We start from the raw sequence: 25,073 nt of genomic DNA on the forward strand, positions 1-25,073 counted from the left end.
ATATATATATATATATATTTTAATAAAATTTCACCCCATTAGCTCTCACAAAAAAATGTATCACAATATTTTAGGGTGTTTCTGGCCAAAAATTAAAGATACTCATGTGTCATGTGGAAGGCTCCTAGTAGCACACACCCAACAGTTTGGAAAAGAGTGATATTAACCATTAAAGAGTTAAAATTGATGCTTACAGATACCTTATTGCTATACCTCCAAGGTATCTCTACTGTACAAATACCTGATTTTTGTACAAATACATGGGTTTTGTACAAATACATGATTTCTATACAAATACCTGGTTTTTGTACAAATAACTGATTTCTGTACAAATACCTATATCAATACTGACGCTATTATTCATGCAGGTTCTGGTCATAGTGGATGCAAGAGGCAAACTCATAATCACCATGCTCAAAAACTCATAATCACCATGCTCGAGGAAATCAAAGTTTATTTAATGAAAAGGTGGGCCACCAAGAGAAAAAAGGTTTAACTTTTGAAGGAAACATCTGCCACGAGGTCCTTGACATACTACCTAAGGAAAATGAGTTAACCAAATATTGGATCACAAGGTTAGGTTTTTATCTTTTTTTAACACAATCAACTTATTCATGTACTGATATGTGTAATGATATTTGCAGCTGGTCAGGAGAAAAGCTATTTGAAGTGAGGCACATATCCATGGTTGGAGAGAAGTACACAGTGAATGTGGATGAGTGAATGTGGATGCTCAACATTGCAGCTGTAGGAAATGGCTTCCTACTCTTATCCCTTGCTGCCATGCTATTGCAGCAATGAATTTCATCAATGTCAATGTTGAGGACTTCATACTAATCTGCTTCAAGAGATCCATCTACGAATAAATATATCAATCCATCATCTTTCCGGTCAATGTTGAAGTCTTATGGGAAAGAACTCCCTACCCTAACGTCCATCCACCACATAAGAGGATCTTACCAAGAACACCAGAGAAAAAAAGAAGGTTGGAAGAGTGGGAGTTGAGAAAGGATAACACACAAATCAACAAAGGAGGTCATAGAAAAAAATGTAGCATATGTCGTCAGATTGGACATAACAGGAACAATTGCCCAGATAAGCCTGTGGATGAGCTGACTGCAACACATGCTGAGACTGTACCAGATGCCCAAACTGCTGAGAATGCACCAATTGTTGAAACTCAAACAACTCAACTACCAATAAATGAAGTGGAGAGTCAAGCAGCACCACTACCAACACCAGAAGAACCATCTCAGCAGTTTAGGATGAAAATTACAGATTAGGAGGAGGCCATGATAGCGGTTACAAACATTGATATAGTGCATTTTGATGAGGATGAATTAATGTTATGAATTTAACTTCTTCCACACTTAGATCAATTTAATTTTTCCCAAGCTTAGATCAATATCACTTACTTCATTACTTCAATGCTCAGATTAAGATGTCATTTTGAACATGTTGACTAATATCACCATAATCAAACTAATTCATTTCTTCATTTAACAATAGTGTACAAAACATATTGGACTTTAAAATATTACACACAATAACATTACGAATAATACAATAACAATACAAGTGAATCTTATTACTAATTGCTGCCTCTTCTCAGCAACCTTCAATGACTTCTCTAAATTATTAATCTGCCTCATTTGTGTCATGATGATGACATCCTTTTCATCAACACCACCATTTGAAAAAGTTGCAACCCACATTATTGGAACCACCACTTTGTAAATCAATAAACCAAAAATTAAAACCAATTTATTATTAACACAAAAATAAAAAACAGATTGTACCCAAAATTTTCTACCAATATTCTTTGGAGTTCTTGTCATCCTCAAAGTTGTCATCTCTCCGCAACTACAAATCAGAGTTCATCCATTTCTCGTTGAACCACCAACAGTGCACGAAGTGATACAACACGGTTGCCTCCAACGATTACAACCAGAGGTAAAGGAAGAAGATTGAGACCGTAACATACCTATATAATGGGATTGCAAGAAGAAGAAGATTGCAGCAACACCAATTGGGAATGGAGGAACAAGATTGCCAAAACTCACCAACTGCCCAAACACTCCTTACCAAAACCCTAGCTCACTTATTTATCTCCAAATATCTAATTACCACATTTGTAGCAGACCAGTACATGTAACACACGCTAATACAAACCGTGCCACCTGTACAATGCTCCGTTAATGATTTAAACGACGTTACAGAAAATGACCACATAAAACACGAATTGCGAAAATGAGAACCATTTTAAACATTCGTTAAAAATGAGGATCATATTAAATATTCTATCAAAATAAGGACTATCTGCAACAAATATTTCAAGAATGATGACTAAAAAGGTATTTAAATCTAAAAATATTTACCAGACGACATATAACAAAAAGGTTTTCTTTATAACATTACACCTCCTTTCTATATTCTTTTTCCTTTTTTTTTATAAGGCATTTCCTTCTTTATTTTTGTTGTACTTAACTCTTTTTATTCAGAGTTTGTTCGGTAAAAAACAAAGATCATGCAAATTTATAAGAGAAAAAAAATATTCTAAAAAATAGAAATAGTTGTATAAACTAATTAGTAAAAATTTATTTTAATAACTTGAAATAAACTTATCTAGTAATTTATATTTTTGTCTTAAAAATAACTATGGAAAAAGTGTCTTCAAATTAACTTTTTTTATACCTATATGAAAGCAGAGTTTTATCCGTTTTCTTTTTATAAATAGTACTGCTAACACTATAAATGATTCTCGATTCTCCACCTGTCTCTTTCAGTATTTCTCATAATAATTAATTAAAAAAAACAAAATATGGTATTGAGTTTTGTAAATAAGGTGTGGGGTGGAATAAAGGTTTTCCACAATAGTTAATTAATTAAAGAAATATATGGTGTGTGTTTAGTCTCCTTTTCCCTATGCAGTTTAGAGACATGGAATCATAAAAAGTAATAGAAAATAGGATTTGGAAATATGAAAAGAAGAGAGGTAGGTTGAAAGGAACATGGTATGATTCAGAGGATAGGTTCTCCTCATTTGTCAATTCATCTCCTCATTCTTTTCATTATTATTTATTTCGTCAACAAAAATAATTGGGGCGGTCCATTTTTCATTTTTTTAATGTATAAATTAAGGTTATATGCATAGTGATGTTTAAGTGTGGTTGGATTCAGACAAAACATCTAATTATCCCAAAACCATATCTTCTGGAAATGAAAATAATAGGAGAGAGTAATAGAAAATCTAGTTGTCTTTCTGGCTCTAAATGTTCCGCTATGGCCATAGAGAAGCTTATGAGCAACCAGGCCCATTAATTAATTATGTCAATGGCCCTTGCGGGAAAATATCAAGTTTTCCTTTTCTTTATTATTAAGGTCAATTAATTATTATAAGATGAATAACTATTATATATTCGAACTGACAAATTTAAATTTAGATTTTTAGTATAGTTTTATTTTTAAAATGTGTATCGAAAAATTAGGAGATGAAAATATATTTAAATTGTTTTTTGGTCTTAATTTTTAAATATATGAGATTTTCGGATGTACATAAACAAATCTCCAACTTTAGGTTTAAGGAGAACAAATTAATTAGTTATCTTTGAAATCACTTTTTTATATTATACATAAAAATGCTAATCATTATATTTAAAATTGAGATTTAACTCTTAAACTCGTGAGAACCTACAATTTTATATTATATTGTATTTCTAATTCAAATCTCATATATGATTGTGATCTTACAGTAAAATCATTATAATCATCCAACAAAATTTATAAAATTGTGTGATCACCGTTATTTCTAAATCGTGGATGCACCACTCATTCATTTCTTCAGGTCAGTACATTCAGATCAAATAAAACCTAAATATAATTAAAATTTAATACAATTAAAAATTCACTTTTCGAATTGAATATTAAAGTCCATGAACAATAAGTGATATTAATAAAAAATAATACTTTGACTTGTATTTATTTGTTTCTTGTTCTTTATTTTTTGATATAATTTAGTGTGACCATTAATTTTTTGAAAATAAAAAGAAAAGAAAATAATATATTAATGATCAATGACTCTCACAGAATTATGTAAAGAAGTAAAGGATGAGAATAAAAAAAAGGGAAGTTATAATATCATTATTTATGTTATTAAATTATTAAGATCGATCAAATTTTTAACTCATATTTTTAATGTGATATTTAACTCATTCTCAGTAGACTAGACAAGGTCAATGTTAAAGTGATTTCAAAAGAGAACATTTAAGCATCTTTCCTTGACGTGATTTTGAGAGAGTAATTACATTTTTTGTATTTTTCATTATATTTTTAATGAATTAGTTGAAGATGAAAAAAATTAACAAGGTGATTCATATTTTTACAATGAGAAATAGTGTGAGAATAAAAAACACTAATAATCAGAGCTAATTACTAACGGATATTAAAAGTTAATTAATAATAATTAATCATAAATGTATAGAGTTTCACCTGATTCACCTTATAAAAGGTATATGGTCCCCTTATTTTACTTTCAATTTTTTTTCCTTATGTTATAGAATGGCAGGTATTTGTGCTAAAGGTATTCCTTAACTCAATGCATATCACACATTGTTTATTAAAAATTTTGTTTAACAAATGACAAGGAAATTAAAAAGAAAAAAAAAGAAAGTATAAAAATATAGTAATAAAAGATAGAATATTCTATGAATATTAGAAAAATCACACTATAATTGCGACAAGAGAGATGGAGAAAAAAAATTGGTAAAAAAGAAAATTAGTAAAAAAATTAAATGAAAGAGAATGAGTTGAGTAAAAAAGAGATGGAAGAGAATGAGTTGAGGAAAATGAAATCAAAGTGACGGATTTGAGAGAAAAAGGAAATGAAGAAAATGAGTTGAAAGAAAAAAAAAAAATCTAAGTAAACAATATAAAAAATGAGAAAATAAAACTAAACTAAGATTGAACCATAATTAACGATAAAACTTTATCCAATTTGTTTAATTATAGTGATTCAGGATGAGACAGAATACAGAAACTATAGAGAAAAGGGTGACGTCAATAAATGATTTCATAGTGAGTTTTGGGTCACAGAAATTACAGACCCAATATCCACCACTGTGTCTCCTTGTCTCTCCCTCAACTCCTATCTTCATTCAAACGTTACAAAGCCACAAGTTTTCAACAAACCAATTCATAAGATAAAACGTCTTCCCAGACACTCACACTGTCATCTCACTATCCAAACCTCTGCCATTCCTTCTCATTTCGTCAACAAAACATCATAAAAAAATCCTAAAAATATAAATTAAACAAAAAATTGTACTACATTATACAACTATGTAACGGTGCAGCAGCGAGCAAAGAAAAATGTTGGTGGTTGAATCCAGTGGTTCCAGGGTGGATCTTCCGGAGGAGTTGCTACAAGTTCTGCCGTCTGATCCTTACGAGCAGCTCGACGTCGCCCGCAAGATCACCTCCGTTGCGCTATCCACACGTGTCAATGCGCTCCAATCAGAGTCGTCGACTCTGCGCGCCGAACTCGCCGATAGGGAGCGGCTCATCGCCGAGCTCCAGGCTCAGGTGGACTCCTTCGACGCCGCTCTCTCCGAAGCCGCCGATAAGCTAGCCAGAGCCGACCAGGACAAGGTCCGAACCGGTCCCTCAACCCGGTTCAATTTTCAATAACCAATTTTATTTATTTATTTATCTGTTTGTTTGACCTGGGATTACTAATTACAGGAGAGTTTGGTGAAGGAGAATGCTTCTCTTTCCAATTCGGTGAGAAAGCTCACCAGAGATGTCTCTAAGGTGCAAATTCTGAATTTTTATTCTATCTATTCTCTTGAAGTTTGGTTCTATCTATATTTAAAATTAATTGGTCCATGGAATGTGGTTAGAGTTATTGGGCTAATGGCTTCTCAATGTAATTGCAGTTGGAGAGTTTCAGAAGGACGCTTATGAAATCACTTCACGAGGATGGAGATACTTCTGTACGTTACTTTTACTTATTAATACTAATATTAATATTAACATTATTACAAAAAAAAAAAATGCTCTCAAGTGTAGTTAAGGTTTTAATAAAAATATTTTTTTTCATTAATTATATATTTATTATTATTTTTTAATTAGTTTATCTTTACTAGTATTGCCCTATTTCGTATGAACATACATGTTTTGTTTTTTCTTGGTTGGCTGAATTTATTAGTTTAGCAATACGCGACTATATACTTTATATAATGTGTATGTGTGACATAATTAAGTGTTACCAAACAAATAATAACTTTTTCTATCGAGCTTTTCTCCGTGGTTTTTCATTTATTTGAGTTTGGCACAGGGAGGAGCAGCAGACATTGCCGCTAAGTTGCAGAGTCAAGCAAGTATCAGTTCCTCGTCGCAATTTGGAGGTACTTTAAAGTATAATTGTGAGAAATGGCACCAAGTTCTGGGTTGTGATATAAATTCTCATTTCATTTGACTGCAGATGAAGATGCTTCCGCGCCTTCTTCTAGATCTTCTTCAATGCGATTAAACACTTCGGATTCGCCAAATTACTCTGCAGAGGATCGTGAGTCTGATGGTGTGTGACGGGTTAATAAAAGTGTACATATGTTTGTGCATGCATCTCCAAAACATGTTGGTTTTGTTGTGTTCTTGAAAAGTGTGTTGTTGTGTGCAGGATCAAGATCTGGAGCATCACATAATGTTGTGTTAGCATCGCAGAGTAGCACCCCTCGCATTACTCCTCCAGGTTCCCCTCCTAGTAAGTCTGCACTGGTATCCCCGACAAGAACATCGTCTAAGCCCGTGTCTCCAAGGCGCCATGCAATGTCCTTTTCAACCTCCAGAGGAATGTTTGATGATAGGTCTTCCTCACAGACTGGTGACTCCCTTCAAATCCATGATGCCTTTCTACTTCCATTTCTTTTACGTTTTTTAAAATAAATGCTTCATTTTTTCACTTACTTTTTTCATTGTTTCAGCTCGAACACGAGTGGATGGAAAAGAGTTTTTTCGTCAAGTTAGGTCAGTGAAGTTGCTTCTATCTAATTTAACTGTAAAAGATTTGCAAATTAACATGACATGGAGGGAAAAAATCAAGTTTCATGTCCTTAATAATAAAGATGAAGCCAAAACAGTCATTTATATAATTGAATTAAACTTACATCTACATTATGAAACAATTCAAAATTCATACTAAATCCATTAAAAAAATAACTTTACTTTTCCTTAATATATGTATGGAGGGAAAGTCGAATCTCATATCTCGCATGTGTAGATAGTTTGTAAAAAGAATATATATAGACGAGAACAATTAATATTCACTGTCCAAATAGTTTCATGGAATTGAATCACACCTCATGGCATAATATTGGATATTTTACTTTTGAATTCTTTTACGATCGAAGAGATTACATTACGATAAAATATCAAATTAACAACGAATAATAGTGACTATTAGTTATTATAATAATAATTTCGATATTAATTTATTAAATAAAAAATTATTAATTAATAAAAAAAATGTAACAACCAAATTTTTTTTAAAAAAGAAATTATTTCTAAATTAACGATTAATTATAATTTTTTATTTATTATAGTAAATATTTTAATAATTAATAATTTTTTATTTTGTAAATTGATATTTAAATTAGTTAGTAATTGACAATTTTTTATCATTAATTTTGGTTGTTAATGAAATATTTTCTTGTAATGTTACTAATTACGATACAATACACTTTTAATATTAATCTTATATAATACACGATATTTGAACTTTTTTTTGGAGGGGTTAACCATGCTGAATTAAACCTTTAACATTTTGTAAAGTTATATAAATTTATCTTTTGATGTTTCCCTTCTGTCTTTGAATTTGAAGCAATCGTAAGCACAAATTAAATTGTATTTGATATCAATTAACTAACAATTATTGTTGATTCAATTGGTGGTGTTTGTTATCATTAGGAGTCGTTTATCCTATGAGCAGTTTGGTGCATTTTTAGCAAATGTGAAGGAACTGAATTCTCATAAACAAACCAAAGAGGTATAAATAGTAATCCCAATAATATGCTTTCTTCTTTTTCCATGCTTCCCTAATTTTAGTTAATTAATCGGCACTCGTGTGAAATTGCAGGAAACACTGCAGAATGCTAATGAGATTTTTGGGACTGAAAACAAAGACCTCTATACAATATTTGAGGGATTGATAACGCGCAATGTCCATTAGCTCTCCCTTTACTATACTTTACTACTCAACTTTTTTCTTCCAAACTTTGTAACAACTCATCATATTTCATCTACTTTACCAACTTCTTCCCATAATACATTTCACAATATTTCTTGCTTCATAAAACTTTGAATTCCACAAGTTTTTTTTTTTTTTTCAATAAAAGATCATATTCCCAAGCAATGATTTTTTCTATAAAAAAATGGGTTCAAAATTCCCGCAGATTTTTTATGTAGAAGAAATCAGCATGCTTGAAAAGTAATCAACTTTCACGATGATTTTTTTAATCAATCACGTGCATATGAATCTTCTGTATTTAACTTGTTGTGAGTTCCAAAAGAAAGAAGTAAAGCTGGAAATGTAGACCTTATAATGAACAATAATCGTGATTGATTTTCCTTCAATATTTTTCAGTCTGAGTTGCTTCAAACCCACGCATTTTCTCCTTTATGCATCTGAAAGCGAGGCTTTCATTAAGTAACAAATATCCTATGTTATATGGTTTCTTATTAATTCCTCTACCATTTATATATTCTTAAATTTTCTTTAAAACTATTCTCTTTTTATTATTTTTTTTGTTGATGTGTTGTTTGAAGAATGAAAGATTATTTAAAGTTACATTAGAAGTTAAAGTGGTTGGAGTATGTGGAGATGATAGTGAATAACAATGGGTGTGGTGGATGAGTGGTGAATATATATATTGAAAAATGAAGGGACATTGAATATAAATTCTGTGAGATATTTATTCACTAACTTTTAAAAAAAAATAATAATTAAATAAGGCGCATGAGCTAGCATGAATTGAAAATATTATTTTGGATTCAAATAACCAAGATAAATATTAAGAAAATTTGAAGGTTAAAAACGGTGTAAAATTGATTGAAATGGAATATCTGTAGTATCTTATTTTTTGGAAGAACTCCAACTTGGAAGCTTCAATTTGTTTGGAATGGAGGAAGCTAATAATAATATGGAAAAATGGGGTTGGAAGTTGTTTTTTTATTTGAAAAAAAAAAGAAAATTAGCAAAGAGATAAAAGAAGTTGAAACGTAGATATTAAAAGATAATATTAGTTAACAAAACGGCTAAATTGGGTAAGTATCCTTTTGATTGGAAGCTATATAATTAATTAAAGTCATTTGTTATTATGGCAAAGAAAAAAAGTGGCATGATGGGTTGGCTTGGCCTCTACGTGCATGTTCATACATAAAGCCTTTCTCAAACAGCCACAACATTTTGATTAAACTCTAGTACTATATTAATTATTCTAACACAAACTTCTTTATTCATTTAATAGTAATCTATATATTTCTTTGTCATAAAAGGGAAAAAAAAGAAACGACGAAAGCCGTATTTTGGGCATAAAAAAACGGTTTGAAATAATGACAACGTTGTAGTGTTATCATAGGAAGTAGGAAAACAGAAAAATCATGCCAACCGCTACTTTCATGTCTTTCCATCTCTCTTTCTCTTTCTCTTCCCTTTCTTTCTGACTCTACATGCGTGCACGTCATTCCCGTGGCCACCCTTTTGGTTCTCGGAAACTCGTCTTGCTCTGCCTTGGCCACCATGAACGATGAACGAGAACCAACAGCTTCCTCGAGGTACTACTATCTTTCATGCACTTCTTCAACGTTCTCTTTCTTTTTCCATGCAACGTTTCTCAATATTTCTCTTCCTAATGTTTCACGTGCCGATTCCTTCTAAATAATTTTATGTTGGCAGCAATGGCGTCCCCAGAAAACAAGTAGTTGAAAGGGATAAATCTATTTTTAGAGGCAGGCGTCCACGAACTGGGTTTTCTGATTCATTCTCAAGTATTGGTAATTAAATTTTCCTTTCTCTTCTTTTCTTTTCTTTTCCTGTTTCCGACAATTGAATTGAATTGTCGGAGGTTGTTCTTTAATTTGTCTACTGATGCTGAAAATGAATACGATATTAGAATTGGAAACAATAGACCATGATGAGGGCGGAGCACCTGAGCACTCTCCTAGGAGTCAAGGGTCTGAAACCCCAAGTTCAAGGACCAGCACTTCAGATTCGGAGGGTCAGGGGTCTTTAGCAGTGAATTCACCTAATGCTAATAACCAATGGCGTGGTTTCTTCAAGCTACTCAAGAAAGGATCCCAAATGCCTTTCCAAACTTTTCATCCACTTAAAAATGTTCCAAAGCTCACAAGAAGAAAAAGCAAGAGAATCAGGGAGGACATGTGTCCATCTTTGAATTCTCCAGCTCTTCGCTCATCTTTTGACAGTGAGTTTGGTTACTTAAAATCTTCATGGAAAAACTTCACTCTCGCAGAGATCATGACTGCAACAAACGACTTTAGCCAAGGTATGCAATTAATTCTCTTGCCAGGAAACGAAGGGATCAAAAATAATTGCTTTCTGATTGAAGAATCCAAGAAACTCTGAAAGAAACCTTTGTTTTCGTTTTTTTTTTTTTGTTTATGAGGACATGTTGACATGGTGTTTGCTAAAATGCTAGGCTGATAAGGTATTTTAATTGTTTACTTTTGAAGCTAATTTGATCGGGGAGGGAGGCTATGCGGAGGTTTATTTAGGCAAATTGGAAGATGGAAATTTTGTTGCCATTAAACGGTTGACAAGAGGGAACCAAGAAGAAATGACTGCAGATTTCTTGTCTGAGCTTGGCATTATAGTACATGTGGATCATCCCAATATAGCTAGATTGATTGGATATGGTGTTGAAGGAGGAATGTTTCTTGTTCTTCAATTGTCTCCACATGGTAGCTTGTCATCTATACTTTATGGTATAAATGCTAACCAACTAACATTTTGAGTGTTTCTTTCTGCAATGCCTTGCAACTTTTGCGAAAGTTATAATTATTCTTTTACTTTGCATGATTTCAGGACCTAGAGAGAAGCTGAATTGGAGCCTCAGATATAAGATTATTTTGGGGACTGCTGAGGGCCTGCGCTATCTGCATGAGGGGTGCCAAAGAAGGATCATTCACAAAGACATTAAGGCTTCTAATATTTTGCTCTCGGAGGATTTTGAGCCCCAGGTGCCTACTTACCCTCAATTCTACTGCTCTAAATCAATTTACCATCTTAGAACGTGTTTTTGTAAGAGTTAATATGAATACGTTTACTCCAATAAGACAAAAAGTGTTACTTCTCTTTTTCCTGCATTGGACTGTGTAAATGTCCACTCAACAACTTTAAAACCCCAAATCAAACAAACACCTAATTGTTTCATGGCAATAATATTATACCAGATATCTGATTTTGGGCTTGCAAAGTGGTTACCTGACCAATGGACTCATCATACTGTCTCCAAAGTGGAAGGCACATTCGGGTTTGTATATTTAACATCTTCACAAGTTTTCCATGTGTATTTTTTTCATTCCACGTATCAATTAAGACTGTTATTTTCTGTTTTTTTTTTCTTTTGCACTGACCATGGATGCCACAACAGATACCTTCCTCCTGAATTCTTCATGCATGGTATAGTAGATGAAAAGACAGATGTGTATGCTTATGGTGTGCTATTATTGGAGCTCATTACTGGTCGACAAGCTTTGGATAGCTCACAGAGAAGTCTGGTGATGTGGGTATGTCTGCCTTTTCCAAAGTGTTTGTTAAGAACCTTGACATGGAAAATGTATAGTTTTAAGAGAGTATAGTTTATGCACTTAACAATGTAAAGCATTATTACACTGCGATCCAATCATAATTGTCATAAACGATGGATAAAAATTAAACTCTCTTTTAAAAAATAATTGTTGCAGGCAAAACCTCTGCTATCTGCAAATAATATCAAAGCCCTAGTCGATCCAGTTTTGGCTGATGCTTACGATGCAGGGCAGATGGAACTTGTAACCTTAACAGCTTCTCTATGTGTAGACCAGTCTTCGATTCAGCGACCAGATATGAGCCAGGCATGTGCTCTTAAGCATTGATCCTGTGTCTGGATTTGGACAAGAAAATAAGAAACAAAGAAAACTTTTAATGCTGTTACAATGTTGGTAGCTGATATAGAGCATGCGTGTTTTTTGGTGATTGAATGCAGGTGTTGGAGATACTAAAAGGGGAAGAAGATATCATAAGAATCATGAAAGAACGGACGAAGGTAAAACTTCAGAGGACATACTCTGAAGAACTGTTTGATGCAGAAGAGTACAACTCAACCAAGTTTTTGAATGAGAGGGATCGACATATGGAGACTATTCTAGGCTCAGCTACAGATGAATGAGATAAAGTCTAGTATATATGGCCTGTACTTGAGATAATGTGTGTACATGAAACTTGAGAAGTTGAAATTGTAGAGCTGAGATTTATTTTCAGAACATGAAAACTGATTCTGACTCTACAAGAGGATTCAGAGCTCGCGGGAATTGTTGTTGAGAGGGGTTAACAAAGACAGAAAGAGAGTAGTTGCAGAACCTCGTGTGATGATGTACCATGATGTTTGTCAATAGTTTATTTAGCTGAAATGATGATGAAGTTGGGGTATGATTTGTGAAGCCAAATTCAAGCTTCAGAATGGTTGTTTTCCATTTTATTCACACACATTCAATGATCATCAGCAATTGGAAATACCATTTTCAGCAAATTCTTTTATTTTCTATTGTAACCTTATGCAGATTGTCCAACAAATTTTCTTTAATTTGTTCGATTTGTGTTAAGTGAGTTTTATGTCTCACCTTGTCTTGTCACTGGGACTTGGATTCGGATGTAAATTGTTAGCTTTTAGTTTTCAAATACAGATCTCAAGCATCAAAATATGAATCAATCCCTTTCAAAACCACATTTAACTATCAAAGTGATATATTAAAGTATACTTTTATCTCAATTTGGGTTTGAATGAATGTTTTCAAGTAAAACAAAAATAATCTCCATAAAAAGGGTCCACACTAAAATTTGTCACTTTTCTTGTAATATGAAAAGTAGGTCTATCGTACATCTACATGCAATAAGGCCGAAAATTTTATTTTATATTTAATACGCTTGTATGTCTTGATAAATATGAGAAGTTTCAGTTGAATCTTCAATAATATTTAATGTTATATGAGTATTTAATAATTTAAATTTTTAATTCAATGCTCTGATGTTAATTTTTTTTCTTAAGGTAATAATGTGACTATTAAGTAACTAAAAGGATTATTATATTATTGATGAGATGTTCGTATATATAATTTTATTATTTAAAAAGTTTATAGATAATAATTTTATAATTTATAATTTTATTGTTTTAAAATTTTAAAATTTTATAGAACATCAATAATAAATGTGATCTAATTTCATCTCATTCAACTTAAATTTTCTACAGTAAACTTGTACGCTCAAATTTAATATATAAAAAAGTTATTTAGATAATTATGCCCATAAACTCCCCTTAAAAGAGAACAGTTTAGTTGTTACATGAGATCAATAAACAAGTTTTCTAATAATGGGAATAATAATGTAATAATTGATTTAAAAACGAAATTAATAATGACAGAAAGATTCAAAAAGTCAAACTGTCTTTAATGATGGTGTAAAGGCAAAGTACAGAGAAAGTTAGTTAGGAATTGAAAGGGAAATGAAGATGAGTAGGGTTTGGTGTGTAGTGGTATCAGCTTTGGCGTTGATGATGCAATGGCACGGAGCGTGGGGTTCCTACGCCGGGACCGCTAGTGCTATTATAGACCCTTCCAAGGTCAAACAAATTTCGTGGAAACCGAGGTCTGTTTGTATTTCTACACATGTTTTTCTTATCAAACTCTAGTTGGTATTGAGCAAATGATGATTGCATTGATTTGGATGGTGCAGAGCTTTCGTTTACAAGGGTTTCCTGACGGAATTGGAATGCGACCACTTGATTTCCATCGCCAAATCGGAGCTCAAGAGATCCGCGGTTGCCGATAATTTGTCCGGTGAGAGCAAGTTGAGTGAGGTCAGAACCAGTTCCGGCATGTTCATTTCCAAGAATAAGGTTCGTTATCTTCATTTAATGCTATTAATTGCGTTTTTAGAATTTGATTTTGTATGCTAGTGGTAGATCCAATGTCAATCTTATGCGCGCTGTATGTGGGGCTGTAATGTAACGATAGAAGAACATATGTTTATTGTCTTTAGCTTGATTTTTTTGTTAGTGAAAATGGTAGCATGGAGAGACACTCTCAATGCTATCTGGTAGGTCCCAATAACTTTGTGGGACTACCAACAGAAGTCCATTTAAAGGATTACGACACAGGTCTAAATTGCAAATAGTTTAATCCAACTATAGACCACTCAATTGGTCTTTTCTTTGAGTGTTAGCGGATCTCTGTTGAGAGGTTTGCCCAGCAAATAAGCTTTTAATGGCGTCAAGGAAAATTGAACCCGCGTCCATGGGGAAGATGAGAGTTAAAAAAGTGCACCAAATAATTTAGATAGTCATTTCCACCCATGAGATAGAGAACAACCTCTGGTGACTTGAAAATTCTGTTCCACCTGTGATTTAGAAAGTCACGAGTTAGGGAATAACGATGAGAACTGTTTTATAGAAGGATAACACGGTAAGGGAGAATATTCTGATTGGTGTTTGTTAGTTGTCTTAGTTTTGAAAGGTTTTCTATGAACTGTTTTTTACTCTGTTCAGTTATTTTATAGGATCCCATTATTTCTGGTATTGAGGATAGGATTTCGGCATGGACCTTTCTTCCAAAAGGTACGGTATATATAAAATCATGATTGAAGTCTGCATCGTATTACTGTAACCTGTGGGACTTATATCTTAGCGCTGTTGATACTTGTTATTGCGAAAGGATTTTACTTGCACTTGATTGGGACAACTGTAGTTATATAATTGTCATTTGTTATTGTTATTTTTTCTTCTGCTCCTATAATGTCTGGATTACACACAATCAATTTAGTTTTTAGCCTGAAACCCTAACATTACAAGTGGATGAGATTCCAGTCTTGCTATTACAGAAAGTCTATCAAAGTATCACTTGTGTAGTTATGGTAACGCAGTCTTTGGCTTTAAAGGAAGTCTTAAACAAGGACTTTAAAAAACATAGGACTGAACTGTTGAATATGTTTACTTGTTGAATAGAACATAAGCACATTATTTCAGGACTGAACTGTGATGCTAATTGTGGGTTTTCGAGCTATTAAGATTCACAGTTTTTTTAAGTTTTAGGCAACCCATTCTCTCTCTCTCTCTCTCTCTCTTCCATATTCCTGCACAGTTTCCTTTCCGGTATCATTCTGCATATCAGAGGCATATTGTGACTGTGATGTGCGGAATTGTTTATTTCAATTCTCATTCCTCTAAAATGGCAGATTGAACTTTAAACTTGTCCCAATTAAATATAGGAAGCTATTATCATTTATTAGTTGAAACAAGGAAACTGTTGATTGCATTTAGTGACATCTTATGTGTTCAGTACGCTTTTATTCAGTACGCTTTTTAAACTAACTCCACTAAATCATTCTCTGCAAATTTCTCTTTTTTAGCATGGAATTCTGTTTTCAAACAGTCCCACATTACTTTATTTCCTGATATAAACTTTCCCCTTTTATATTCCTAACCAAATAGCGTAAATGGTTTAATTTGTGTGAATTTAGCTTTTCCATTACTCTAAGCACTGACTTTAAAGATGTTAGGGTATGTGGAAAGCATGAAGGGCGTTACTCTTTCATCCGCCTTTTTTCCTGTGTCCGGTACCAATCAAGCATTCAATTGGCTCTGCTGCTTATATTTAGCAGTCATAAACATTTGTTGTTACATCATCAATATTCAATAAATGCTTGACAACTCTCCATACGCACCTATCCATTTTGAAGCAGCTAAAGAAACAATTTAAAACATTCAAAATTTACTGGAGAAATCAGAAATATAGTGACCAAAGAATAGTTACTGCGAATCATAAGTATCAAGTGCAAACTGTCTTCATAAAACCACGAACCAAAAAATGTGTCTTCATAAATTAAATTATTGTCTAATCAGTTAAATAATTGAAGTGCATTTCCAGCTTCTCTCCCTTCCCTTAACCCACAAGACGAAAATGTTAAAATAAGGAGGCAGTAGTCAATTCCTTACAGTATTTGATTATTGAATTTCAGAAAATGGAGAAGACATACAAGTATTAAGATACGAGCACGGGCAGAAATACGACCCTCATTATGATTACTTTTCTGATCAAGTTAATATTGCTCGGGGTGGACACAGAGTTGCCACTGTTCTCATGTATCTCTCTGATGTAACCAAAGGCGGTGAAACAGTGTTCCCTAATGCAGAGGTTTGTCCACTATTTCACATATTTCCTTTGAAATAAAAATATAAGGGTGGTAAGTCATTGCTGTTATTATTTTTGTCAAATTATTTTTCATGGTACCGCCATAATTATAATTGGCCTTTTTGTTCTAGCTCAGATCCTTATTTAGTTCTACATTTTTTGAGTGTCAACTGAACCTATCTCTGAGAACTAATCCATATTTAAGTTACCCAAAATGTCATGCGAGATTATATTAACCTCAGAGTTTCTTTCATCTTTTCACTAGTTGCTCATAGTTATTCTAACGATAAGCCTAGAGACTGCGCAAAAGCTTTTGGTTTTAAAAGTTTGTACTAGATTGGGGCCTCTTCGGCATATACTCGTAGAAAATGCATGCTAAGAAACATTTCAGTTTTTGAGAATGGTAGAGGTAGAGGGGAAGTAGATGCAATAGTTTCTGCGATATCATATTCTGATTGTTTTCCACTCCATGAATGTATCAAGTTTCACAGAAGAGTGTGAACATTTTGCTAAGGAAATTGTTTTTTCCTTTTGCATCTAGTATCTAAATTCAATAAGAGAACTTTATAATTCTGGTTACAGGAATCTCCACATCACAAAGATTCGGAAACAAATGATGATCTCTCTGAGTGTGCCCAAAAAGGAATAGAAGGTGGGCTTTAATGGTTTTTCTTCTCCACTAATGTCATGCAACATTTGCTGCCTGTCAAATTATCTTGAATAATTATTCTGTTTCCTTCTCGTCCGAACAATTTACAGTGAAACCAAAACGAGGTGATGCACTTCTTTTCTTTAGTCTCTTCCCAAATGCTATCCCAGACACCAAAAGTCTGCATGCAGGATGCCCTGTACTTGAAGGTGAGAAATGGTCTGCTACAAAATGGATTCATGTGGACTCATTTGATACGGTGGTTGGAGGGGAGTGCAGTGATCATAATGAAAACTGTGAAAAGTGGGCTAACCTTGGAGAATGCACTAGTAATCCCGAATATATGGTTGGATCTCCAGGTCTTCCTGGCTACTGCATGAAAAGTTGCAAGGCATGTTAGAACAAGTGTTACCGAATGTTTTCCAGATTCCACGTGGTATTATTCATTTTTTCGTGAATTGTATTGTATTCTGTTTCATCATATTGACTAGCTCCCTGATAGTGTTCTATGGCATGGTCACTTTCAAGAGGTACATTTTGTGAGTTATGAAGTTGTAATGGCAGGTAAAGCGGGATTCGCCATTTTTTTTTTCTCGGATACTTTTTGTATAAAACAACACAGAGAGAAATGGAAGTGTACGTTATTTTTAATTTGGATTCTTTAGTGATTTTTCTACGTTGTTACTTTGTTGTGCTTTCAAAATACGTCAAAAGTCAAAATACATGATCATTAATTTTATAATTTTAAAATATATTAAAGTTATCTTTAAAATAACACAATAATGTGTTTTTAATGCTCACAGAACACAATCTAAAAAATTTCAGAAAAGAAACTGGACTCGATATTTTTTTATTGTAATGTTTTGACCGTTTTGTTAGGTCACTTGTTGCCTTCGTGGAATGAGAATATGTTTCTGGAATTCAACTTAGCTGGAGTTAAAATTGAACCAAGAGAACCAAAATATTTTGTTTTAACCAAATATATGAATGAGAAGCCTAACTGGTGATTACAAAACATAATTTACTGAATTTTACTCTATGCATTACAGGAACTATTCGTGAACCTTATTTTAAGGAGAATCACTTTTGGCAACACGAAGAAAGTAATGGTAACTAATCACTATCGGGAGTGAAAAATATTTAGGAGGACTTTCGGTGGCGGAACTTGCTCAATATTTATGGGGTACCAAAATATATTTAAAATTTATATATTTAATTATAGATCCGTAAGATTATTGAACTCAATAATAATTGAATCAATACTAAAATTTTTAGTTATATTTTGTTTTTAATATAAATAATCATATCGTCAGCAAAAAAATTCATCTTCTGTTTTATTTTACAATCTTATTTTGATAATTTTCACTGTAGAAAATTATCTTTCTGATAAACAAGAAGAGTTAAAATAAGACGAGACAGATTAAAAAATCAATCAAGTAGATGTAATTGACTTCCTATTTTTGTCAAGGATTGATTTTGTCTATTTTCTTCCTCACGTTAGCTTCCATTTTATTACTTTTAAATAATTAATTTATTCTTTTATTTCTTCATCAATATACTTATGTTTTAAAAAAAATACTAAAAGATAATTTATCATAATCTAAATAAAAATTGCGATACGTAATTAATAAAAGAAAAATATATGATAATTAAGTCACAATTAAAAACCAGTTATTAAAAAACACTTAGTGCATTGCTTTTTCTTCTATATTTATAAAAATAAATATACCAAATGCTCTCGTAAGATAAAAAATAATATTAATTATTAAACTAATATTTTACTATCAATTGAGAAAAAAAGAATTACTTTTTTCTTCATTAATAAAATAAAGCATACAAAAATGAGAGCACAAAATAATAAATTTGTGTTCAAGTTTCTTTTTTTTCTTCATAAACAAAAGAAAACAAAACAAGTAAAAGTCTAAAGTATGTGAGAAACTAAAAAAACAATGAGAGAAAAAATAAAAAATATTTTAATAAATTTATTTATTTATTATTAAATTTAATTTTATACTTTATTATTTATTAACATTAAATGTTATATTTTATAAAATAAATAAAAAGATATTTATTTTAATTTTTATCAATTCTTAATATATACTTTTATTATTTAAAAAATTCCAAAAAATCAAATTTTTTATACATAATTAAAAAAATAAAAAATAAAACAATTTTTATATAACATTTAAAACAATTTAAAAAAAGTTTGGGGTCACGGTTTCCTGTCCCTTTATTGGTCCGCCAATGAGACCTTTACTAATTGTTAATACGAAATTCTTAGTGTTAAAGAATGATGGTAAAGAAAATATGAAATATTTTTCAGGTTTTGAACACATTAAATGTTTTTGTTTGATATTTTTCTTTATGAAATATTAAAAAATAAATTAAAAAGACACGACATTATTGAAAGATAGTAATTAATGCCTTTTCCTAGCGAAGGAAAGAAAATATTGTTGTGGGCCAACCTCCTTGGTGGTGTCCAATAATTAGTGTATAAATTGATAAAGTGCCTCTTTGGTTAGGCTTTCCGTCATGTGAAGGTGGATCAAGTTGAGGCAAAATTATTTACTTCTACGTCATTACTGAAATCAGGTAATTATTATATTAGAAAAAGTGGATCAGGATACAGGTCCTAACAAGCTATTAGATTACTAATCTTTTCTCAAAAAGTGTGTCATGTTAGAATAATTGAAAATTGTAAAGGCACTTTGTTGTTTTGTGCATAAACTGCTTCTTTTAACTCATTTTCTTACCAGGTCAATTCAAGTTTAAAGCTTTTGTCTTGTATGGTTAACAAAGAACAACACTGGTGAATAAAGGTACACGTTTGGTTCAAGAATAATGATAAGCAAATATATTTTAAAATTTCGAGGAAAAGAATTTTATTAGAATAAATTTTAATTCATGATTCTGATAATATGTTAAAGAAATAAATTTTCAACCTAATTTAATCGTACAAGATTAAATTGTAAAACAAAATTTGTAGTCACTTATATATTATAAATTAGTTGTATTTTTAATTAATATGAGATTATACGAAAGGAAGGTAAACTTATTAAGAAGTGTTTATGGACATGATTCGGTGTTGAAACGTGGTATTGTATTATAGATGTGATGAGAAAAGTGTTATGGAAATTATAAGAGAAGAGAACAAAAAAGGAAATGGTGTGAGCATAGGCTTCCGTATGTGAAGGAGTTGGAAAAGATGGAAGAAAGAAAAAGAGAGAATGGTGTCAAATCAGAGAAATGAGAAAGATGGCCATTTTTTGTGGTCCTTCTCTTCCAAACAGATTCTAAGTGCATTGCACCTTCCAACTCATCCCCACACTCAAATTAATTACATTCTTTTTTCCTCTCTCTTCTTCTTTCCTAATGCAACCCACAATTTTAAATCCAGTACATCAAATTATTAAGTTCGACTTTTAAATAAGAATGTGAAGGTTGAAGAAATTAAACAAGCCTGCATAGGAACTAAAAAGGTTAAAATGGTATTTGTAAAGATTAAAATGAATTAATTTAAATATAAAGACTAAAATAACTATTTATGGATCACAATTTATCATTTTTAAAACAACTAATTTATCAATAATTAGTGAAAACATTCTTCATAATAATTTTGTCATTTATAAATCATGTTTCATGGGAATGTCATAAATATATTTAATACATCTCAAATGTTGGTACAATGAGAAACATAATTATGATTTATACTTTTAAATTATATTGATTTTGATATTTTAAAATATTTTTTTTAAAGTTAATGTATTTTGAAGACACGTAATAAAAACCACTCAAAAGATATCCAACAAAAATTCTGGACTACAAAATTTTGCCACTATACATGATTAAAAAATATTCCATAAATTGTTAGATTTTGATAATGATTTTTAAAATTGTCATATTAAATATAATAAAATATTCTCAGTCTAAGATTCTTGAAAAACTTAAAAGAATTTATTTTCTAAGACTTGGTAGGCAAGATTACTACACTCATGCGAGAAGAGATTAATTGGTAGCACTTATTTCTATTTGTATGATGATAATTTGTGGTATGAGTTAATATATTCGCTTAAGTTAAATATATATATATATATATATATATATATATATATATATAAACATATAATATATCAAAATTATCAATATTAATGAAAGTAAAATTATGCTATTTTCTTTTTCATACACTTCACATTTTTTTATATTTAATTAATATAATCAATTATTTAAAACAAATAGTTTTTCTATTTTTGTTGTTGCATAGGAATAATTTGTTGTGAATTTATATCATTGTTTCACTAGTTAAATGAAACATCTTAATTTTTTTATTTAACATTAACAAAATATTACTTTTATTTTAAAATATTAAAAAATTTAAAGAAAATAAATTAAAAAAGTAAAAAAAATATATATTAAGAGTTAATTAGAAATAAAAAAAAGGCTTAAATACCTTTTTGGTCTTTATTTTCGTAGTGTTTGTTGCGGATGGTCCTCATTTTTACCAAATGTTTAGAATGGTCCTCATTTTCGCAATTCGTGTTTTATTTGGTCCTTTTCTGTAACGCCGTTTAAATTATTAACGGAGCATTGTACATGTGGCACGGTTTGTATTAGGGTGTGTTACATGTACTGTACTGTACAAGTGACTTAATTACATATTTGGGGATAAATAAGTGAGCTAGGGCTTAATTACACACAATAACAATACGAATCATACAATAACAACTCAAGTTAACCCTATTACTAATTGCAGCCTCTTCTCAGCAACTTCAATGACTTCTCCAAATCATTAATCTGTCTCATTTGTGTCATGATGATGACATCATTTTCATCAACACCACCATTTGAAAAACTTGCAGCCCACATTATTTGAACCACCACTCTATAAATCAATAAACCAAAAATTAAAATCAATTTATTATTAACACAAAAATAAAAATAGATTGTACTCAAAATTTTTTACCAATATTCTTTAGAGTTCTTGCCATCCTCAAAGCAGCCATCTCTCTGCAACTACAAATCGGGGTTAATTTGTTTCTCGTTGAACCACTAATAGTGCACAAAGTGATACAACATGGTTGTCTTCAACGATTACAACCAGAGGTAAAGGAAGAAGATTGAGACCGTAACATACCTATATAATAGGATTGCAGGAAGAAGAAGATTGCAGCAATACCAATTGGGAATGAAGGAACAAGATTGCCAAAACTCACCAACTGCCCAAACATTCCCTACCAAAACCCTAGCTCACTTATTTATCCCCACATATCTAATTAAGCCACCTGTACAGTACACGTAATACACCCTAATACAAATCGTGCCACATGTACAATGTTCCATTAATGATTTAAATAACGTTATAGAAAAGGACCAAATAAAACACGAATTGCGAAAATGAGGATCATTCTAAACATTCGGTAGAAATGAGGACCATTTTAAACATTCTGTGAAAATGATGACCATTCGCAACAAACACTACAAGAATGAGGACAAAAAAGTATTTAAGCCTAAAAAAAAAAGGTATACATGAAAAATTTTCCTAATTAAACATGATGTATTTACATGAAAAGGTTAAATAAATAGAAAAGACATTATAACAAATGATGATAATTCAAATTATCAATATTAGTAGAATCAAAATTAAGCTTGTTTTTCTTTCTTTTTATGCATCTCACCACCTTTCTTGTTTAAACCTACAACGTAATAAATTTATTTTAAAGTGAAACATAATCAGTTCTGTGGAGTAGTAATGGAATATAAAAGAAAACACAAGTACATTTTGACTGTCAAATTGAACTGTGTTTATTTACTTAATTTTCTTCTGTTGTGTTTTGTGTCTGTGTAATAAAAACGAAGATGAGAAGATTTGAGATTGGAGAAGAGAGTAATGTGGAAGGAAACGTTAGGAAGAAATGAATGAATGGTATAAATAAGAGAGAGAGGGAAAGTGGGGTCCCAAATGGTGCAGAGAGAGAGAGAGCAAAGAAAGCATAACTGAAGAGAAAAGAGAAGAGAAAAGAGAAGAGAAGAGAAAAGAAAAGAGAGAATAAAAACCCTTTCTCCCGGGGCCATCCAGAGAGTATTAGAGCAGACACAACACCCAAACCTTAAAATATTTTGCCTTCTCTCTCTCTCTCTGTTTCTGTCTCTCTCATTCAAGGTACTATCTTTCCCCTTCATTTCATTTCTCACACTCTTTCATTCACTAATAATAAATAAATAAACTCACTCATTCACTGCTTCTTTTTGTAACACAACATAATATAACAACACAACCACCACTGTCTTCCTGTTTTGTGTTGTGTTGTGTGACAGACAACAGAGAGGAGCACACCCAATAAACCATGGACGTGGGTCAGATGCAGAGACAGTGGATCGACTACACCAAATCCCTTTTCCTCGAGGTAACACACTTTCTCTTTCTCTTCTTTTATTTTCTTTTCAGCCTTTTTAAATTGCTAGTAGTAGATCTGTTGTTGGGTTGCTTTCAATTCTTGAATTTTTTTTTTTTTGTTTTCGAAAAGGGGTTCTTGGATGGTCAGTTTCTGCAACTTCAGCAGCTTCAAGATGAGAACAACCCTGACTTTGTCGTCGAAGTCGTCTCTCTCTTCTTCGAAGATTCTGAAAGGCTTCTCAAAGATCTCACCTTTGCGCTGTCAGTATCGTTTCTTACTTTCCACGCTCAATTTTGTGTTAATAAACGGCAATTAAAAATGGACCATGCATTTAAATAAAAGAACTCCCTGAGGTTTATGATTTTTTGAATTACGTTTTATTTTATTATTATAATTTAATGGGTGGGATTTCATGCTGTCACCTTTTGTTACCGCGGAAAATCCACACTTGGTTGTGAAAGCATTGATTGGATGAATATGTGAGAAACTTAGTGCAATGCTGTTTGTTAGTACTGTTTTATGTCAAGTGATGAATTTAGGCAAGTGCATGATCTTCTTCCATGTTCTTGGGGCTTTTCCTGTGCAGAGATCAGAATGGCGTTGACTTCAAAAAGGTTGATGCTCATGTTCACCAGTTAAAGGGTAGCAGTTCAAGGTATGGGGTTCTATTTAAAGCCAGCCAAAAATGTAAAATACCGTGCAATCCGAATACGTTGGACTTTTTGTGTGATTAAGCTGTGTTGGTTTGTGTCTGTCCTTCCAATGCTTGTGTAACTTCTGGTTCCTATACAGGTTGAGTTTTATTGTTTAATACTCGGGATAAAAAGACTAATTAAGCTTAATTAGGAGAAACCAGTGCCTATGCTATGCTGTCTTCTCTTGGTTTGCTGAGGCAAGTTTGTTTTTGTTTGTCTGGTTCACAGCATAGGTGCACAAAGGGTGAAAAATGCCTGCATTGCTTTCCGCAACTTCTGTGAGGAGCAGAACACTGATGCGTGAGTTGTTAATCTTTATAAAGTTGTTCAATAGTTTTGGCGTCTCGAAGGATAAGTGCACAAGTTTGAATGAATAAGCTACTCGTGCTTTAAGTGCTACAGTGTGCTAGTTTGGTTTATTTCATGGTCTCATTATTGAAAGTTTCTGCAGGTGCCTCAGATGTCTGCAACAAGTGAAGCAAGAGTACTGCCTTGTCAAGAATAAGCTTGAAACACTGTTCAGGGTATTAACTAGATGGAAAACTTAGAAAACTGAATATCATTCTATTTACATTCTGGATTTGTAATTTATATTTCTTTTATGAATTCTTGATGCAGCTTGAGCAACAGATCGTGGCAGCTGGTGGGTCAATCCCTACGGAACTGAGTTTCAGTGGGTGACTGGGTGGTTTTGTAGAGATGTTTGTGTTATGATTCTCATCTTTGTTAAAAGATTATCCTTTATCTTATGTCCATGGTGAATGTATGGTTTTTGTGAAGATATAAGATTCCATCCAATGTACCTTTTTCTTCACCAAAAAGCTCTTCATAATTTATAATCTCTTGCATGCTTTAATGAAGGATGATAGCACCATCAAATGA

At 32.1% G+C, this 25,073-nt stretch overlaps 4 protein-coding genes across 4 annotated transcripts; all 4 read left to right on the forward strand.

Moving 5' to 3' along the window:
• Positions 1-5,122: 5,122 nt before the first annotated feature.
• Positions 5,123-8,350, forward strand: LOC114187663 (uncharacterized protein At4g15545-like). The gene is made up of 9 exons (XM_028075971.1): positions 5,123-5,646; positions 5,740-5,808; positions 5,934-5,990; positions 6,335-6,404; positions 6,482-6,577; positions 6,677-6,880; positions 6,981-7,023; positions 7,963-8,041; positions 8,132-8,350. The coding sequence occupies exons 1-9, from the start codon at positions 5,368-5,370 to the stop codon at positions 8,222-8,224; spliced, it is 990 nt and encodes a 329-aa protein (XP_027931772.1). The 5' UTR covers positions 5,123-5,367; the 3' UTR covers positions 8,225-8,350.
• A 1,025-nt stretch (positions 8,351-9,375) lies between these two features.
• On the forward strand, positions 9,376-12,960 carry LOC114187625 (receptor-like cytosolic serine/threonine-protein kinase RBK2). Its single transcript, XM_028075920.1, has 9 exons — positions 9,376-9,828; positions 9,950-10,047; positions 10,167-10,559; positions 10,747-10,998; positions 11,099-11,253; positions 11,467-11,546; positions 11,667-11,802; positions 11,980-12,129; positions 12,261-12,960. The coding sequence occupies exons 1-9, from the start codon at positions 9,794-9,796 to the stop codon at positions 12,441-12,443; spliced, it is 1,482 nt and encodes a 493-aa protein (XP_027931721.1). The 5' UTR covers positions 9,376-9,793; the 3' UTR covers positions 12,444-12,960.
• Positions 12,961-13,693: 733 nt separating this feature from the next.
• LOC114186707 (probable prolyl 4-hydroxylase 4) lies at positions 13,694-17,755 on the forward strand. The gene is made up of 6 exons (XM_028074680.1): positions 13,694-13,915; positions 14,003-14,165; positions 14,825-14,882; positions 16,283-16,458; positions 17,038-17,107; positions 17,215-17,755. The coding sequence occupies exons 1-6, from the start codon at positions 13,773-13,775 to the stop codon at positions 17,502-17,504; spliced, it is 900 nt and encodes a 299-aa protein (XP_027930481.1). The 5' UTR covers positions 13,694-13,772; the 3' UTR covers positions 17,505-17,755.
• A 5,219-nt stretch (positions 17,756-22,974) lies between these two features.
• On the forward strand, positions 22,975-25,051 carry LOC114188996 (histidine-containing phosphotransfer protein 1-like). The gene is made up of 7 exons (XM_028077692.1): positions 22,975-23,261; positions 23,417-23,505; positions 23,626-23,756; positions 24,083-24,151; positions 24,420-24,491; positions 24,643-24,715; positions 24,810-25,051. The coding sequence occupies exons 2-7, from the start codon at positions 23,446-23,448 to the stop codon at positions 24,870-24,872; spliced, it is 468 nt and encodes a 155-aa protein (XP_027933493.1). The 5' UTR covers positions 22,975-23,261; positions 23,417-23,445; the 3' UTR covers positions 24,873-25,051.
• The last annotated feature ends 22 nt before the right edge of the window (positions 25,052-25,073 follow it).

Source organism: Vigna unguiculata, chromosome 6, assembly GCF_004118075.2.
Source record: "Vigna unguiculata cultivar IT97K-499-35 chromosome 6, ASM411807v1, whole genome shotgun sequence".
Taxonomy (NCBI): Eukaryota; Viridiplantae; Streptophyta; class Magnoliopsida; order Fabales; family Fabaceae; genus Vigna; species Vigna unguiculata.

What these genes read in the sequence shown, in the direction of transcription:
- LOC114187663 (XM_028075971.1), top strand. Translation starts at nt 5,368, where the DNA reads ATGTTGGTGGTTGAATCCAGTGGTTCCAGGGTGGATCTTCCGGAGGAG. An exon ending in TCACCAGAGATGTCTCTAAG is followed by an intron (nt 5,809 to 5,933) that starts GTGCAAATTCTG and finishes ATGTAATTGCAG; the next exon opens with TTGGAGAGTTTCAGAAGGAC. An exon ending in TTCCTCGTCGCAATTTGGAG is followed by an intron (nt 6,405 to 6,481) that starts GTACTTTAAAGT and finishes ATTTGACTGCAG; the next exon opens with ATGAAGATGCTTCCGCGCCT.
- LOC114187625 (XM_028075920.1), top strand. Translation starts at nt 9,794, where the DNA reads ATGAACGATGAACGAGAACCAACAGCTTCCTCGAG. An exon ending in CTTGTCATCTATACTTTATG is followed by an intron (nt 10,999 to 11,098) that starts GTATAAATGCTA and finishes GCATGATTTCAG; the next exon opens with GACCTAGAGAGAAGCTGAAT. An exon ending in AAAGTGGAAGGCACATTCGG is followed by an intron (nt 11,547 to 11,666) that starts GTTTGTATATTT and finishes ATGCCACAACAG; the next exon opens with ATACCTTCCTCCTGAATTCT.
- LOC114186707 (XM_028074680.1), top strand. Translation starts at nt 13,773, where the DNA reads ATGAAGATGAGTAGGGTTTGGTGTGTAGTGGTATCAGCTTTGGCGTTG. An exon ending in TGTTCATTTCCAAGAATAAG is followed by an intron (nt 14,166 to 14,824) that starts GTTCGTTATCTT and finishes GTTATTTTATAG; the next exon opens with GATCCCATTATTTCTGGTAT. An exon ending in CAGTGTTCCCTAATGCAGAG is followed by an intron (nt 16,459 to 17,037) that starts GTTTGTCCACTA and finishes TTCTGGTTACAG; the next exon opens with GAATCTCCACATCACAAAGA.
- LOC114188996 (XM_028077692.1), top strand. Translation starts at nt 23,446, where the DNA reads ATGGACGTGGGTCAGATGCAGAGACAGTGGATCGACTACACCAAATCC. An exon ending in AAAGATCTCACCTTTGCGCT is followed by an intron (nt 23,757 to 24,082) that starts GTCAGTATCGTT and finishes TTTCCTGTGCAG; the next exon opens with AGATCAGAATGGCGTTGACT. An exon ending in TTAAAGGGTAGCAGTTCAAG is followed by an intron (nt 24,152 to 24,419) that starts GTATGGGGTTCT and finishes TCTGGTTCACAG; the next exon opens with CATAGGTGCACAAAGGGTGA.